The sequence below is a fragment of the Canis lupus genome, chromosome 34 (genome assembly GCF_048164855.1).
Source record: "Canis lupus baileyi chromosome 34, mCanLup2.hap1, whole genome shotgun sequence".
Classification (NCBI taxonomy): domain Eukaryota; kingdom Metazoa; phylum Chordata; class Mammalia; order Carnivora; family Canidae; genus Canis; species Canis lupus.
In genome coordinates, this window is record NC_132871.1 from 20,263,877 (window position 1) to 20,276,497 (window position 12,621).

At 35.3% G+C, this 12,621-nt stretch overlaps 1 protein-coding gene and 1 non-coding gene across 3 annotated transcripts in view; one reads left to right on the top strand and one right to left on the bottom strand.

The window, feature by feature from the left end:
* Positions 1-12,621, bottom strand: part of SCN2A (sodium voltage-gated channel alpha subunit 2) — a 134,902-nt gene that overhangs the window by 10,371 nt on the left and 111,910 nt on the right. For both annotated transcript variants that reach the window (XM_072811491.1, XM_072811492.1), the window contains exons 19-23: positions 11,669-11,823; positions 9,942-10,115; positions 5,641-5,763; positions 3,186-3,467; positions 1,860-1,913 (exon numbers count right to left, since the gene is read on the bottom strand). In XM_072811491.1, the coding sequence (XP_072667592.1) occupies positions 1,860-1,913; positions 3,186-3,467; positions 5,641-5,763; positions 9,942-10,115; positions 11,669-11,823 (788 nt within the window). The remainder of the gene's footprint in view (positions 1-1,859; positions 1,914-3,185; positions 3,468-5,640; positions 5,764-9,941; positions 10,116-11,668; positions 11,824-12,621) is intronic.
* Positions 9,211-9,317, top strand: LOC140624624 (U6 spliceosomal RNA). The gene has a single exon (XR_012024083.1). It is a non-coding gene; the product is annotated as a U6 spliceosomal RNA (small nuclear RNA).

The following is a 12,621-nucleotide window of genomic DNA, read 5'->3' on the forward strand; positions in this document are numbered from 1 at the left end:
AACCAACTCAGTTAACCAGTCACAGGAGATAATGGATACAGGTAATGACCCATTGTGTCATAAAATCGATTTAGAGAGTAATTGCCAACATGATATTTTTTTCTAATGAAACAGTAAAATGGAAAATATTACAAATATTGTAAAAGTACCTACTCTTTGATGAGATTTTTATTTCATTTATGTGTATGTATAGTGAACAGTGATATAAAATATTTTTAAACATTTTAAATTAAATACAATACATACAGAAAAGTGCATAATATGTAAGTGTAAAATGTATTCAACTGAAACATTCAATTATTTGTCCATTTCTACAACTTTTGAGTTGTTTCCAGTATTTTACTAGTTCAAAAAGTTACATTCATTCTTGTACATTAGATTCTGCTATGCATGTGCACAAGTTTTTATAGGATATATTGTTAAAAATGAAATTGTAGGGTAAAAGAATATCATGAATTTTATTGAATAATGTGATAATGCCCAACTTTTTAAAAGAAATATTTATCCATATTTTCCTGTCAGCATTGCATAAGAGTTCTTATTGCTTTTTATCCTTGACAATACTTAGTATTGTCATGCTTTTTAATATTGCCAAAGAGGCAAATGTATAGTTAATATCACATTTTGGTTTAAATTTGCACTTCTCTGATAATTACTGAGAGTAAGAGCAAGCATTACTTTTTGTAATTTTTAGTGTCTACTTGTATTTCATCATTTGTAAAGTGCTTGAACACTGGGGAGTCACATAACAGATACTGTCCACTAAGTTACTAAGGAGGATACTGAAAGAAAGTTGCATATCAGGTTGTTGCTAAGGAAAGTAGGAAGAATTCTAAATGAATTCATCAAGACAGGTAGGAAACCTGTAAAAACAGAAGAAAGTGGTTATGAGCCCATTGCTTGTGGTGAGTTCAAAAATGGGTACTACCACTTAACACATTGATCCTCTTTGCTTCAGTAGTGAAATGCAGTTAATATCAACTACACAATAACACTGTTATTTAAGGTTAAGTGGGATATAATAAAGCCCTTTGCAGAGTGATTAGTAATATGTAGAAAGTTATTATTATTGCTCAAAAAAGCATATAACTGGGATTCCTGATAGTACTCACAAGAGATACAGTGCAGGGCTTTTAGTTTTCATGCTCTCTCTCTATTTAACAAAGTAAAAACAACAACAACAACAACAACAACTCAGGAATTTTTTCTCAGTTACCACCCAGTTATTGGTGCTAGGAAAACAACAATTTAAATTTAATTACTATGCTCTGACAAATTACCCGAATCCAATCTCCTTTTTACCAAAATGTGATTTCCTCCCCCATTGTTAAATATTAGTGAAAATTGTACAAAATTTTCGAAAGTGCTGAGGTGTGTAAGGCAGACTGTGAAGGTCCCTTCCTTCTATCACAAAATCTCACTCCTCAGAGAGAAACACTGTAAAGTTTTTGTTTGCTTTCTGTTTGTTTTTCTGTCATTAGTCGGATTCTTACTATTAAAGGGAAGATAAAAAGATGGAAGAAATCTGTGACAGATGAAGAAAGTGCATGTTGAGGGCTTGTAACACACAAATGGCAAAAATTATCAGAGCCAAAAATAAAACGCTTCATTTTGCAAAATCAACAATTTTTAAGTGGCAGGTGCCATGCTAGATACCAGAAAAGTTGTGCTAGAAGATTTACAGTGAGTAGAGAAAAATACTCAAGTCAAATTTTGGAAGAAATAATGCAAGGTAGAGTATTTTATTTTGGTAATATGGATGTTTTCTATAAATTGGCCCATTGTTTTATTTATTAGTAAATTACAACACTGTGGAAATAGTCATTGGATCAAATCAATCTTCCCTCTAAACAACTTACATTTCGTGAATCAACAGCTGCATACATGATGTCCATCCATCCCTTAAATGTGGCCTGTAAAAAAGGCATACCATTTAATTTTCCCCCCACAAATTATAATCTTAGAAAAGACATTAAGTATCAGATGACCAATTCAATCATTCAAAAACACGTATATAAAAGTTTGGAGTTAGTATTTAAAGTCTGGGCAAAGTTTTTCAATGCATGGAAAATATTTCAATTTTATATTCTTCTATAAATCTATAATTAAATTATGATAGATTATAACAATAAGCTATGATAAAAACAGTTATCAACAATTTTTGACTGATATACCCATAGGAATATAACATGAAATTTGATAAAATAGCTCCATGTATATAGTACTAGCATCAGCCAAATTGAAAAATATGCTGCATTGTTTGATCTTAATGCTTTCCATTCTACTTATTCTTTTTAAATGGTATTATCACCAATCACTAATCATGATGATTTGTTCTTGAAAAATCTCCATATTGTTGATTATACTATTTTGAGGCAACTATTCCATAAGATGAAGTAGTTGCATAATCTGAAAACAAACATATTCAACTGCAACTTACTCTTAAATATTTGTGGTTTTTATGCAGACACAGCACACCTAAAAACAAGTTTTACACATTTGTTTTCAGTTCCTTAGGGCCACAGGATCTTTCCCCCCTATATCCATGCAGTATTGGGTATCATGTAGGTGGATCATCTCAGGGAGTGGTTAGTTGAGAAGTTGAATGGATTTTTATGAATTTTTAACAGACATAATAGACTTGATAGAAGATTTTTATTTCCAGGAGAGCAATCTCCCTATCTGAAGGGGTCAAGCAGTTGGCAGGAATGGCGGGAATCAGAATAAGTGTCTGTGCAACAGATGTAAAGGTGGGGAGTTTGGTTATGGTGGTGGTGAAAGTTGGGTGGATGAAGATTTGATGAGGGTTCGATGCTATCTGGTAGCTGAGGAGTGCAGAAATTGATTCCTCCTCCTACCCACACACTTCTCCAACCCCACCCTAGTGCCAGTGCCTCTATGTTGTTCAGAATAGGGATGGGGTAAGAGAGTGGGAACCTATACAGGAATCTCAGTAACAAAGGACTGGTGCTGGGGTAGCTAATGCATAGTGTGAAGAACCATGAACTTTGTAGACCTGTCCAGTTACCAGCATGATGCAGAAAAGGCAGTCCAGCAATGATGAGAAAGAGAGAAAGAGTCTAGGCAGGTGGACTTGAGGAAGTATGTACTTGAAAATACTAAGAGAGAAGATTTCAGATTCATGTTAATAATACATCACAGAGAATAATAAAGTGGTTACTTACTACTTGAAGCAGAGAAAGATATCCAAGTCCTACATTATCAAAGTTTACTTTCACATTTTTCCACCTGGCAGTTTGATTGCTCTCTATGAGGGCTTTACATTCGCTGTAGTTGTTGACCACACTTACATCAAACATTTCTCCAGTGGTGTAGTTAATACAATGGTAAAACTTGCCAGCGAAAAGATTTACTCCCATGATGCTGAATATTAGCCAAAAGATAAGACAAACCAGGAGCACATTCATTATGGATGGAATGGCTCCTAGAAGAGCATTGACAACAACCTGGCATAGAAGTGACAAGGGAAAAAGAACAATAGTCAAACAATAGAAATATATCTGTCCCTAAAGTTAAATATTGGGCAGAAGCTAGTATCCGGTAGCTCCAATAAAAAATTTTACAATTACAAGTTCAGAATGGTATAAAATATATTTTATATTGTAGAACACTTTCTCAAGAAGTAAGAACATACACAGCACATTTTCATCAAAGAATGGAACTAATTATAAATGCACGTCGTGACATGGCAATAGAAGCAGTGTCAGCATGTGAATATCACAGTTTCTAAGAATTTGCAAACCATTAAAATTTATTATGCAAAACCTGAAGGTAAAAGAGAATAATACTTCAGGGTCAATTTCCAGGGCAAAAGAGAACACTATTAATAATTATTCTGAGAAAGCAAGTATCAGCCAGGACCATCCTAAGCAGTGTGGTCTAGGGTCACCTTAAGCATGATAAGTCGGGAGCAGAGAGATCAGAGCATGGAATTTGAACATGTAACAAGGAGAGAATGGTTTGGAAGTCAGGAACTCCATGTTCCAGTTTCCATCACAAATTAGCTGTGCGCCTTTGGGCAAGTTATTTCATTCTTCTGATCCTCCTTTGGGGAATCCCTTTCAGAAGAATATTTTCATAAAGCATTGCAATTTGAGCCCAAGGTTTTGACTTAATGGATTTGTTACTTGCAGCTTTCTCAATTAACTAGGGCTTTCAGAAAACATTTTTCAGCACTTTTTAAAATTACCCCTCAAGGAAATATTTAGCTAAAAATCTTGTTCTGTGAAGTGCACCTAACCTACAATCAGAAATAAACTATTAATGAACAGGCATGTAAAATATAAGAAATACATGCATCAATCTTCCTCAAATCCTTTATGGGATAAAAAGTACATACAAACACATACGTACATACACACATATAAACATATGAGTAACGATATCTTACAACAACAATACCAAAGGGTACTAGGCAAAAGGTACAACTCATTTACAAATTGGCACCTGGAAGATAATATTTTTAAGTATTTTTAAATGAAAGTAACTTTTAAAGAACTTATTACACTGTTACTATGAGAACTTCAACTCTGATAATTCAGAGGTACTTGTAGACTTGAAAGTTTATTTTTAAGTTCCCTACAAAGAATGCTCTGCCAATGAGAGGAGATTCTGGTTAACAGAGTTAAAAAAAAAAACAAAAACAAAAACTGGATAGCAAAGAATAAAACATGTGTTTTCTAAGATTGCGAGATGTATGGAAGGAATTCTAGGAATTTAGGTTCCTAGTCCTTATCTATGCAAATCTGATACAGAAAATATGAGAATTATTCTATTGTGAAAGTTTCATTGCCCTTTTAAAATTAAAACTACTACCGCAAAAACAGCTATTTAAATTGGCAAAGTGAAAAGAATTTAACCGCTAATGATCCCTTTCTTTGTAGCCATGAGCACACACACCTACACGCATCATTGATTTCTGGTTTCTGTTTGCACCATTCAGAGAAGGTCCTCAAGTAACTATTTTCCAATTATCAGAAAAAGCACAATTTTCTAAAAGTTTCTTTTAGAATAGCTAAATCCACAGAGACAGGATGTCATCATTTCCTCTGTGCTGAGGTTGTGTGGTTTTGTGCCCCAGGGGATGACAAACAGCAGCACAAATTCCTCCTGGTTCCTTTGCACCACCTTCTGAGTATTAGATTTCCACAGCTGACCTACTTTTTAGCCACCTCAGCCTGTGTTTGAAAGCTAAAGGGCCAGATTCCGGTTTAAAAGTCTCAAACACATCATATGGAGCAATGAAGAAATGATGAGGAGTTCTTCAGGGTTTTAAATTACAGTGGGTGGAATTTCCCGCACATTTACAAATGGAATGAACATAACTAATTTTGACTCACATCGGAAGTCTATGCAACATGATAGAGATTTCCCACAGAGTGAAAAATCTACTTAGAAGCAATCTAATTGTTTCTAATTAGAAGCAATCACTTAGGCACTCTATTCTGAGTGTCTCCAACCGTGTGTCACCTTTACGGATGTCTGACAAATATTGATTGATCGGTTATGTCAGTATGAATGTATAAGATATAAATTCTCCATGGATTTCGAATTTCTGAGGTACAAAATGTCAATCTGTTCTGTTCTAATTCCAGTAAATTCTAAGGCATGCAGTCTTACCCTCATTCCTTCAAACCGGGATAGGGCTCTCAATGGCCTCAGAGCTCTGAGTGTCCTGAGGGATTTGATGGCGCCAAGTTCTGAGTAACCCAAGGCGTTTGCAGTCAAGCTAACCAATGAGACCTATACAGAGAAAGCAACACAATTTTCTCATTTACAGACAAAAATGCTTACCCTGTTCAACCTCGCTCTGTGCAATAAACCAGTAGTTCTCAACCTTTAGTGAGTATCAAAATCACCTGGGGGGGTTGTTGAAAACCCAGATTACTGGCAGAGTCTGGTTCAGATTTGGAGCAGGGCCTGAGAATCTGCATTTTGTCAAGTTCCCAGGTAAGGCTAAAGGTACTGGTCTGTGAACCAATTTGAGAACCACTACCATAAACCTAGGAGGAGGAAGCTATACATGTTTTCTTTTCAAGATTCTTGACAAGAACAGGTTTGTTTGTTGTTGTTGTTGTTTTTATAAATTAAATGTAAAACAAGAAAAGGAATGCCATTGGAATGCAATCTTCATCTACAGATCTGTAAACCTTTATCGTCTCTCATATTATTTAGCAGACCTGAAAGGGAGATGATTAAAACTTAGTGCACAGGTGAACTAAGCAAACCACTGGCAAATCTGAACACAAACACATCTAGAAAGATCTAGGCCTCTGACTAGTGGCTTTGTCTTTCTGTCAGCTTTAGTATGAGGGCATCAAACCATGAACTAGGTCAAATAGGTCAAAACCTCCCACTCCCCCCCAAAAAAGAAAAATTGCGATTTTAGTATGACTAATTAGAAATTGCCAGAACAATGTTTTCAGTCATTTCTACAGAGGACTAATATAGTTAATAGAAGCTCTAAAACCTCAACTGTAAAGGAAAAGCACTGTCATAGGTAGCACAGTAATGTCTGATTTCCTCTGAAAATACATAGAAAACTCTTTAAAACTACATAATCTAAGAAAAAGTATTTTGTCCTTGAGGACATTTGAATTTCAAAAGCAATAAATAAAAGTAGATGTGTAACATAGCTTTTATGAGAATGGTGTTAATGGATATTGAAAAATATTTTTAAGAAAAATAAAGCACAGAAAATTTTTACAACAAAACTTATTCAAACTAATCTTGCACATGTAATGTGAAATAGAAAAAAAAAAACCCTAAATTTGGCAGAAAAAAAAAATGAGCTACAAAAATTTATCTTAAGTGGTTTATATTTTTTTCCTAAAATCTAAACTTTTAATTTTAGGCCTTGTGAGCTCTCTCTTCAATGACAATTGAAAAATAAAGTTCCTGGATTATCATTTGTTGTGAAGATTTTCTGTATATAAGATATGAGGACCTGGGCCCTTTATATTCCCTGAAGACAGAATCAAAAAGAAATAGGCATACATTAAAGGATGAAGGATACGAGTAGGACATAAGAAAAAAAAATTCTGAACAGGGGCAGTATTTATTGGCTAACTAAAAGAAGTAGCAAAACTCCCAATTTGATGTGACTTGAGTAGCTAAATGTGAGAAGGAGATACATTTATGCTTTCTCTTTTTCCTGCAGCCATCACCTAATTGGTCTTTGGTCTCTAAAAAAAAATCCCCTTTCTATTCCATCATTTACAACTGCACCAAATTTCTCTCCCTAAAAGAGTGAGCTTTTCTTGTCACTTTCCATAGATAATGCTTCAGTGGCTTCTTTAACCAGAATAGAGGCTTACCTCTTTTCGGATGGCATCATGGGTTCTTACAACTCTTCTCCAACTCATCTTTCTTAGCTTGTCATCCAATCAGAAAACACTTTCACTCGCCCGGTGACACTGTTCTTACCTTCTAGGATTATTTGTTTCTTGAACAGGCCCTGCTTGGCATGCATTGGTGTATTCATGCTTTGGTGTCCCTCCCCAGATGTGTACTTACTGACATTCTCATCTCTCAAACTCCAGCTCACACAGTGCTTCCTCACAAAGCCTTGCCTCCTTCCTTACCGAAGTGAGTGGCACTTCTAATACAGATGTCATCTCCTTATATACATATCTATCCTCACTAGTCTACTGTAAGCTCCCACTAGCCAGGAAAATGACATTCATATTTGTATCTTCCACAACAAAATAGATGATCAAGAATATGTTTGATATAAAGCAAAGTATTGATGAGTTTAATACTGTCATAATAATTTTCTTAAGTCTAAGAAAGTAAATATCAGGAGAGGCTCAGTAATATGAGCATCAGCTACAGGGCAACTAGATTTCTCCTAAGAATTTCTTTATATTCAGGTCATATTGATTTACTAGCCTTTAATTTTACACAGATACATTATACATCAGATATTTTTATTATAAATTTACCAATGTATTATAACCACATATAGAAAGTAAAGAAAATTATCATCCGTAATCCAATTATACAAATAAAAGAATGGGGGCAGCCTCGGTGGCTCAGTGGTTCAGCACCACCTTCGGCCCAGGGTGTGATCCTGGAGTCCCGGGATTGAGTCACACATCGGGCTCCCTGCATGTAGCCTGCTTCTCCCTTTGCCTGTGCCTCTGTCTCTCTCTCTGTGTCTCTCAAGAGCAAATAAATAAATCTTTTAAAAAATTATAAAAAATAAAATAAAAGAATGGTTATAGTCTTGGTATATTTTTCCATTGTGTAATATCCAATCACGTGCAGTCTTAAGTATTTATTTATTTATTGTCTTCTTTTATTGCCAGAAAACTTTTAATGTAATTCTGCATGTAGCCTTTATATATTATATTTAATAGTATATTTGCTATAGGCAGATTAGGAAAAAATATAACAAAGATATTATTCTCTCTTAAATTCAAAGAACTCCCTTTTCCTCATAATTTGTTTCTTTGGTTTGGTGATCAGAAAGTTCATATTGGATTAAAAGTTGATATTTTTTCATTTGAAACTGTAAAAAGTAACTTTCTCCATGAAAGAGTCCATTTTTTTTTATTTTGCTAGCATGATATGCAAATTTTACATATCAAAATATTTCAAGTTAAAAGTATGCAATTTCCAAGGAATTACAATCAACAGAATATTATCTTAAAATGCACTACTTAGCACATTGTGCTTTCTTGCAGATTCCAGCATCTTCCCCCTCCTTTGTTGGCTGTGAACATTATCCTGTCACCTCCCCCATGTGCCTGTCCCCTGTCCCCACTGGTTTACCTAGTCTTTTCTAGACACATCTTTAAGTTTCTTTTTATTCCATGTCAATGGAATACTAATTTAAAAGGTATTTAAGAAGTAAATCTCCAGAACTAAATGAAGTGATTTTTAATTTTTTTGTTAAGATTTTTTTTTAATTTATTTTTTATTGGTGTTCAATTTACTAACATACAGAATAACCCCCAGTGCCCGTCACCCATTCACTCCCACCCCCCGCCCTCCTCCCCTTCTACCACCCCTAGTTCGTTTCCCAGAGTTAGGAGTCTTTACGTTCTGTCTCCCTTTCTGATATTTCCCACACATTTCTTCCCCCTTCCCTTATATTCCCTTTCACTATTATTTATATTCCCCAAATGAATGAGAACATATAATGTTTGTCCTTCTCCGACTGTTAAGATTTTATATTTGTGAATAGTGCTCGCTTTGGCAGCACATATACTAAAATTGGAACAATACAGAGAAGATTAGCATGGCCCCTGCGCAAGGATGACACGCAAATTATATTTGTGAATAAAAGGTGAGATCTTTCTCAAAATTGTCCATCAGAAATCAGACAGAAATCTTGTATTCTATTTTTTAAAGATTTACATTCTGGTACTCTATCTTACTTTCTTTTCACCACCAGTACAGTTTAATAAAACCTTTAAATAACTGGCCCAGGACAATCTATTTCAGTCATAGAACCATCATACAATTAAGAAGTGTGTCTCCTGCTTTTTTGACTTTCAAGTTTCTTTTTAATTAGTAATCCATCTGTGGGACAAACACTTCTCAATAGGCTCTGGTGATGACAAAAATACTAACGTCAAAGATAACCGTAACGAATTTAAATATAGTTATTGTGTCAAAGGTAAGGATGAAAACAGTAAAACTTCTACATTAATATATTATTCTATATAATTTGGTATTTAAATATTAATTTGAAATGAAATCAGTAAGTACAGTAAGGCAGCACTTGGTTGTTTCACCTATTAAAGTATATGAATTTAAATCAGTAAAAACATTTTGGAGTATCTTAGGAAAATGGGAATCATCATTTATATTTACATGAAGCATTTACTGAGTGCCTACTATGTGCAAGGCACCATTGCTAGAACTATCATCAGATGCCAATGGAAGGAAACACAAAAGTGCAGAACACTCACGTCAACAATCAGGAAATCCAGCCAGCACCAGGCATTGGTGAAATACATTTGAAAACCATATGCGACCCACTTGAGAAGCATTTCCAGAATGAATATGTAAGTGAAAACTTTGTCGGCATATTCTAACATGGTCTTAATGGTTTTTCGCTGCTCAATATATATATCTTCAAAGGCCTGTAAGGGAGAAAATTCCATGGAATTTCATTGTTATAAACTATCTCTCATTGATGTCTTAATAGAGGAAACTCGCTGCAAGCCTCTCCTCAGGTGCCTGTGTCTGGAAGGCTTCGTGTTCCCATGGTGGCATCGTGTTTGTGGTTACCTGCATGCACACTTCAGTCAACCAACACATTCAAATAATGTTTAAATTAGGGTGTCAGGTTATCCCAAAGAGCTTAAAAATCTTGAGAGACTGTCAGGTGCTTCTCTCTACAGCAGGAGGCAGAAAGTCTTGCGTGAGTAGATCTGCTTTATTCATTATGCTAGAATGTTTTCTCTCAGTAATGCAGATGTAAGGCAAAGAGACAACACCCCACCCCCACTTCCCTAGTCTGAGAGGAAAGAGGAACAGAGGATTATCACTTTCTCCTCTTTATTTCTCCCACTCAACCTGGGCACGTGTGTGGTGCATGTCTGGAAGCTCCCTCTGCATCATTTTGCAGAGTTCTTGGGACAGTTTGGGGAATTCATTTTCAGGAGCCTCTGGGTGTTCTGGAATGAAAAGATCATTTCTCTAATTCAGTCCTCTTATAGACAAAAAATATTAGGATAACTTGGTGGTCTGGATTAAGAACAAAAGAAAAATTTCTTTTTTGGAGAAAAGGAGGATCTGGGCTTGTGATCAGGGCACAAGGGCCTCAAGTTTTTTTAGCTTAATTTATAGCTGAAGCTGAAGCTCCTCAGAAGCCAGGCACTGCACCAGCATGTTGATGCACTTTGGTGAGCTTTCACTGGGTAAAACTGAGAAGCAAGAGCTAAAACAGCAAAGGCATTAGTTACTGGTGGGACTGCAGAGTTCCCTCTCTGTTGGCATTAAAAACAAAGGGCTGCCTTCTTTGTTCAAGTATATGGCAAGATGCAGGATTCTTAGTCAATCAGAGACAGGTTTAGAGACCTTCAGATGCGAGGCTAGAATCCAAATGAAATCAAGTCACCAAACCCTGCAGTGACTAATTGAAAAACATAAAAGAAATACAGCCGTATTTGTATCACCAAATGGGAAAATGGGTCATATTACTTTCATATGTTAATTCATATTTTGACCAAACTGACCCTTTCATTGAATGAAATTGGACATAAGTTTTAATGCTTTCACTTTGCTACTAGTCAGTAATTAAGTCAGTCTACTATTTGCCACTCACTGTGATTGGCATTAGTGAATCAGCATGAACAAGACAAGTGAATTCCCTGCAAAATGAAGCTTATGTTAAGCAGTTTGATATTTAGCTGATAATCTCATGTCTGCATAATGACTCTTAGAAGAACTCCTCTGATGACTCAAAGTCAGAAAAATCTTTCTTTCAATATTATAAGAAACCACACTTACCTGAGTTTGATTCACCTACTCCATAGCAACAATAATTGCTATTTACTGAGGCTCACCCTGTGCTAAGAATATCACATGTCTCTTACTTCACAAGCACCATATTAAAGAAACATTTAATGAGAGGTTAATTGAGGCAAAAGATAAAGAGTTTCAGTAAAGAAGCAGATCATACATCACCTACCAGTGCCCCACTGCTGAGAAGAATCATGAAGACAATGAAAGTTTCAAACCAGTTGTGCTCCACTATCTTATAGCAAGTTTTTCTCAAGTTCCACCAGAGCTTCCCTTTGCCTTCTTCTATGCTTATCTGACAACACTTGAACTTCCGTACACAGTCTACAATAAGTCAAAGTAAATGAAGAAAAAATAATTACTCTTTGATTATATACATTTGTATTGGTAGGGGACTCATCTACGTTATTATCTGATACATTGTAAATAACTTTTTAAAGATGCTTCCACTTACACAAATAGAAATCATCTGTAAGTTTTTTAAATCGTTCATTCAACAAATATTTTTTATGTATATGTGATTATTGTAATGGATTATATTACATCAGAAAAACACACAGAAAAACAAAAAGAAAAATAAAATCTCCAAAGGTTGATATTTTTATCAACCTTGTCCTATGATTCCATTTTTTTTTTTTTTTTTATGATAGTCACAGAGAGAGAGAGAGGCAGAGACACAGGCAGAGGGAGAAGCAGGCCCCATGCACCGGGAGCCCGACGTGGGATTCGATCCCGGGTCTCCAGGATCGCGCCCTGGGCCAAAGGCAGGCGCCAAACCGCTGCGCCACCCAGGGATCCCCTATGATTCCATTTATATATGGACATTTGAATCTAAATAGCTCACTTAATAGTATAATATATACATTTCCCTTTTACTGTAAGTAAATTGAACTGTGAAAAGTTGCACAATATTTTCTAAATAAGATTACCAGACTTAACCAGAATTTATATAATTATTCCACTATTATTAAATATGTTGCTTTAATTCTGGCTTTTTTCAACAACAATATCATAAACACCTTTGTGTAATTTGTAGGATTACTAGCCCAAAGGCATATCAACAAATATCTACTGAATATCTGTTGCATTCAAGGAATTGTACTGGACAAATAATAATATTAG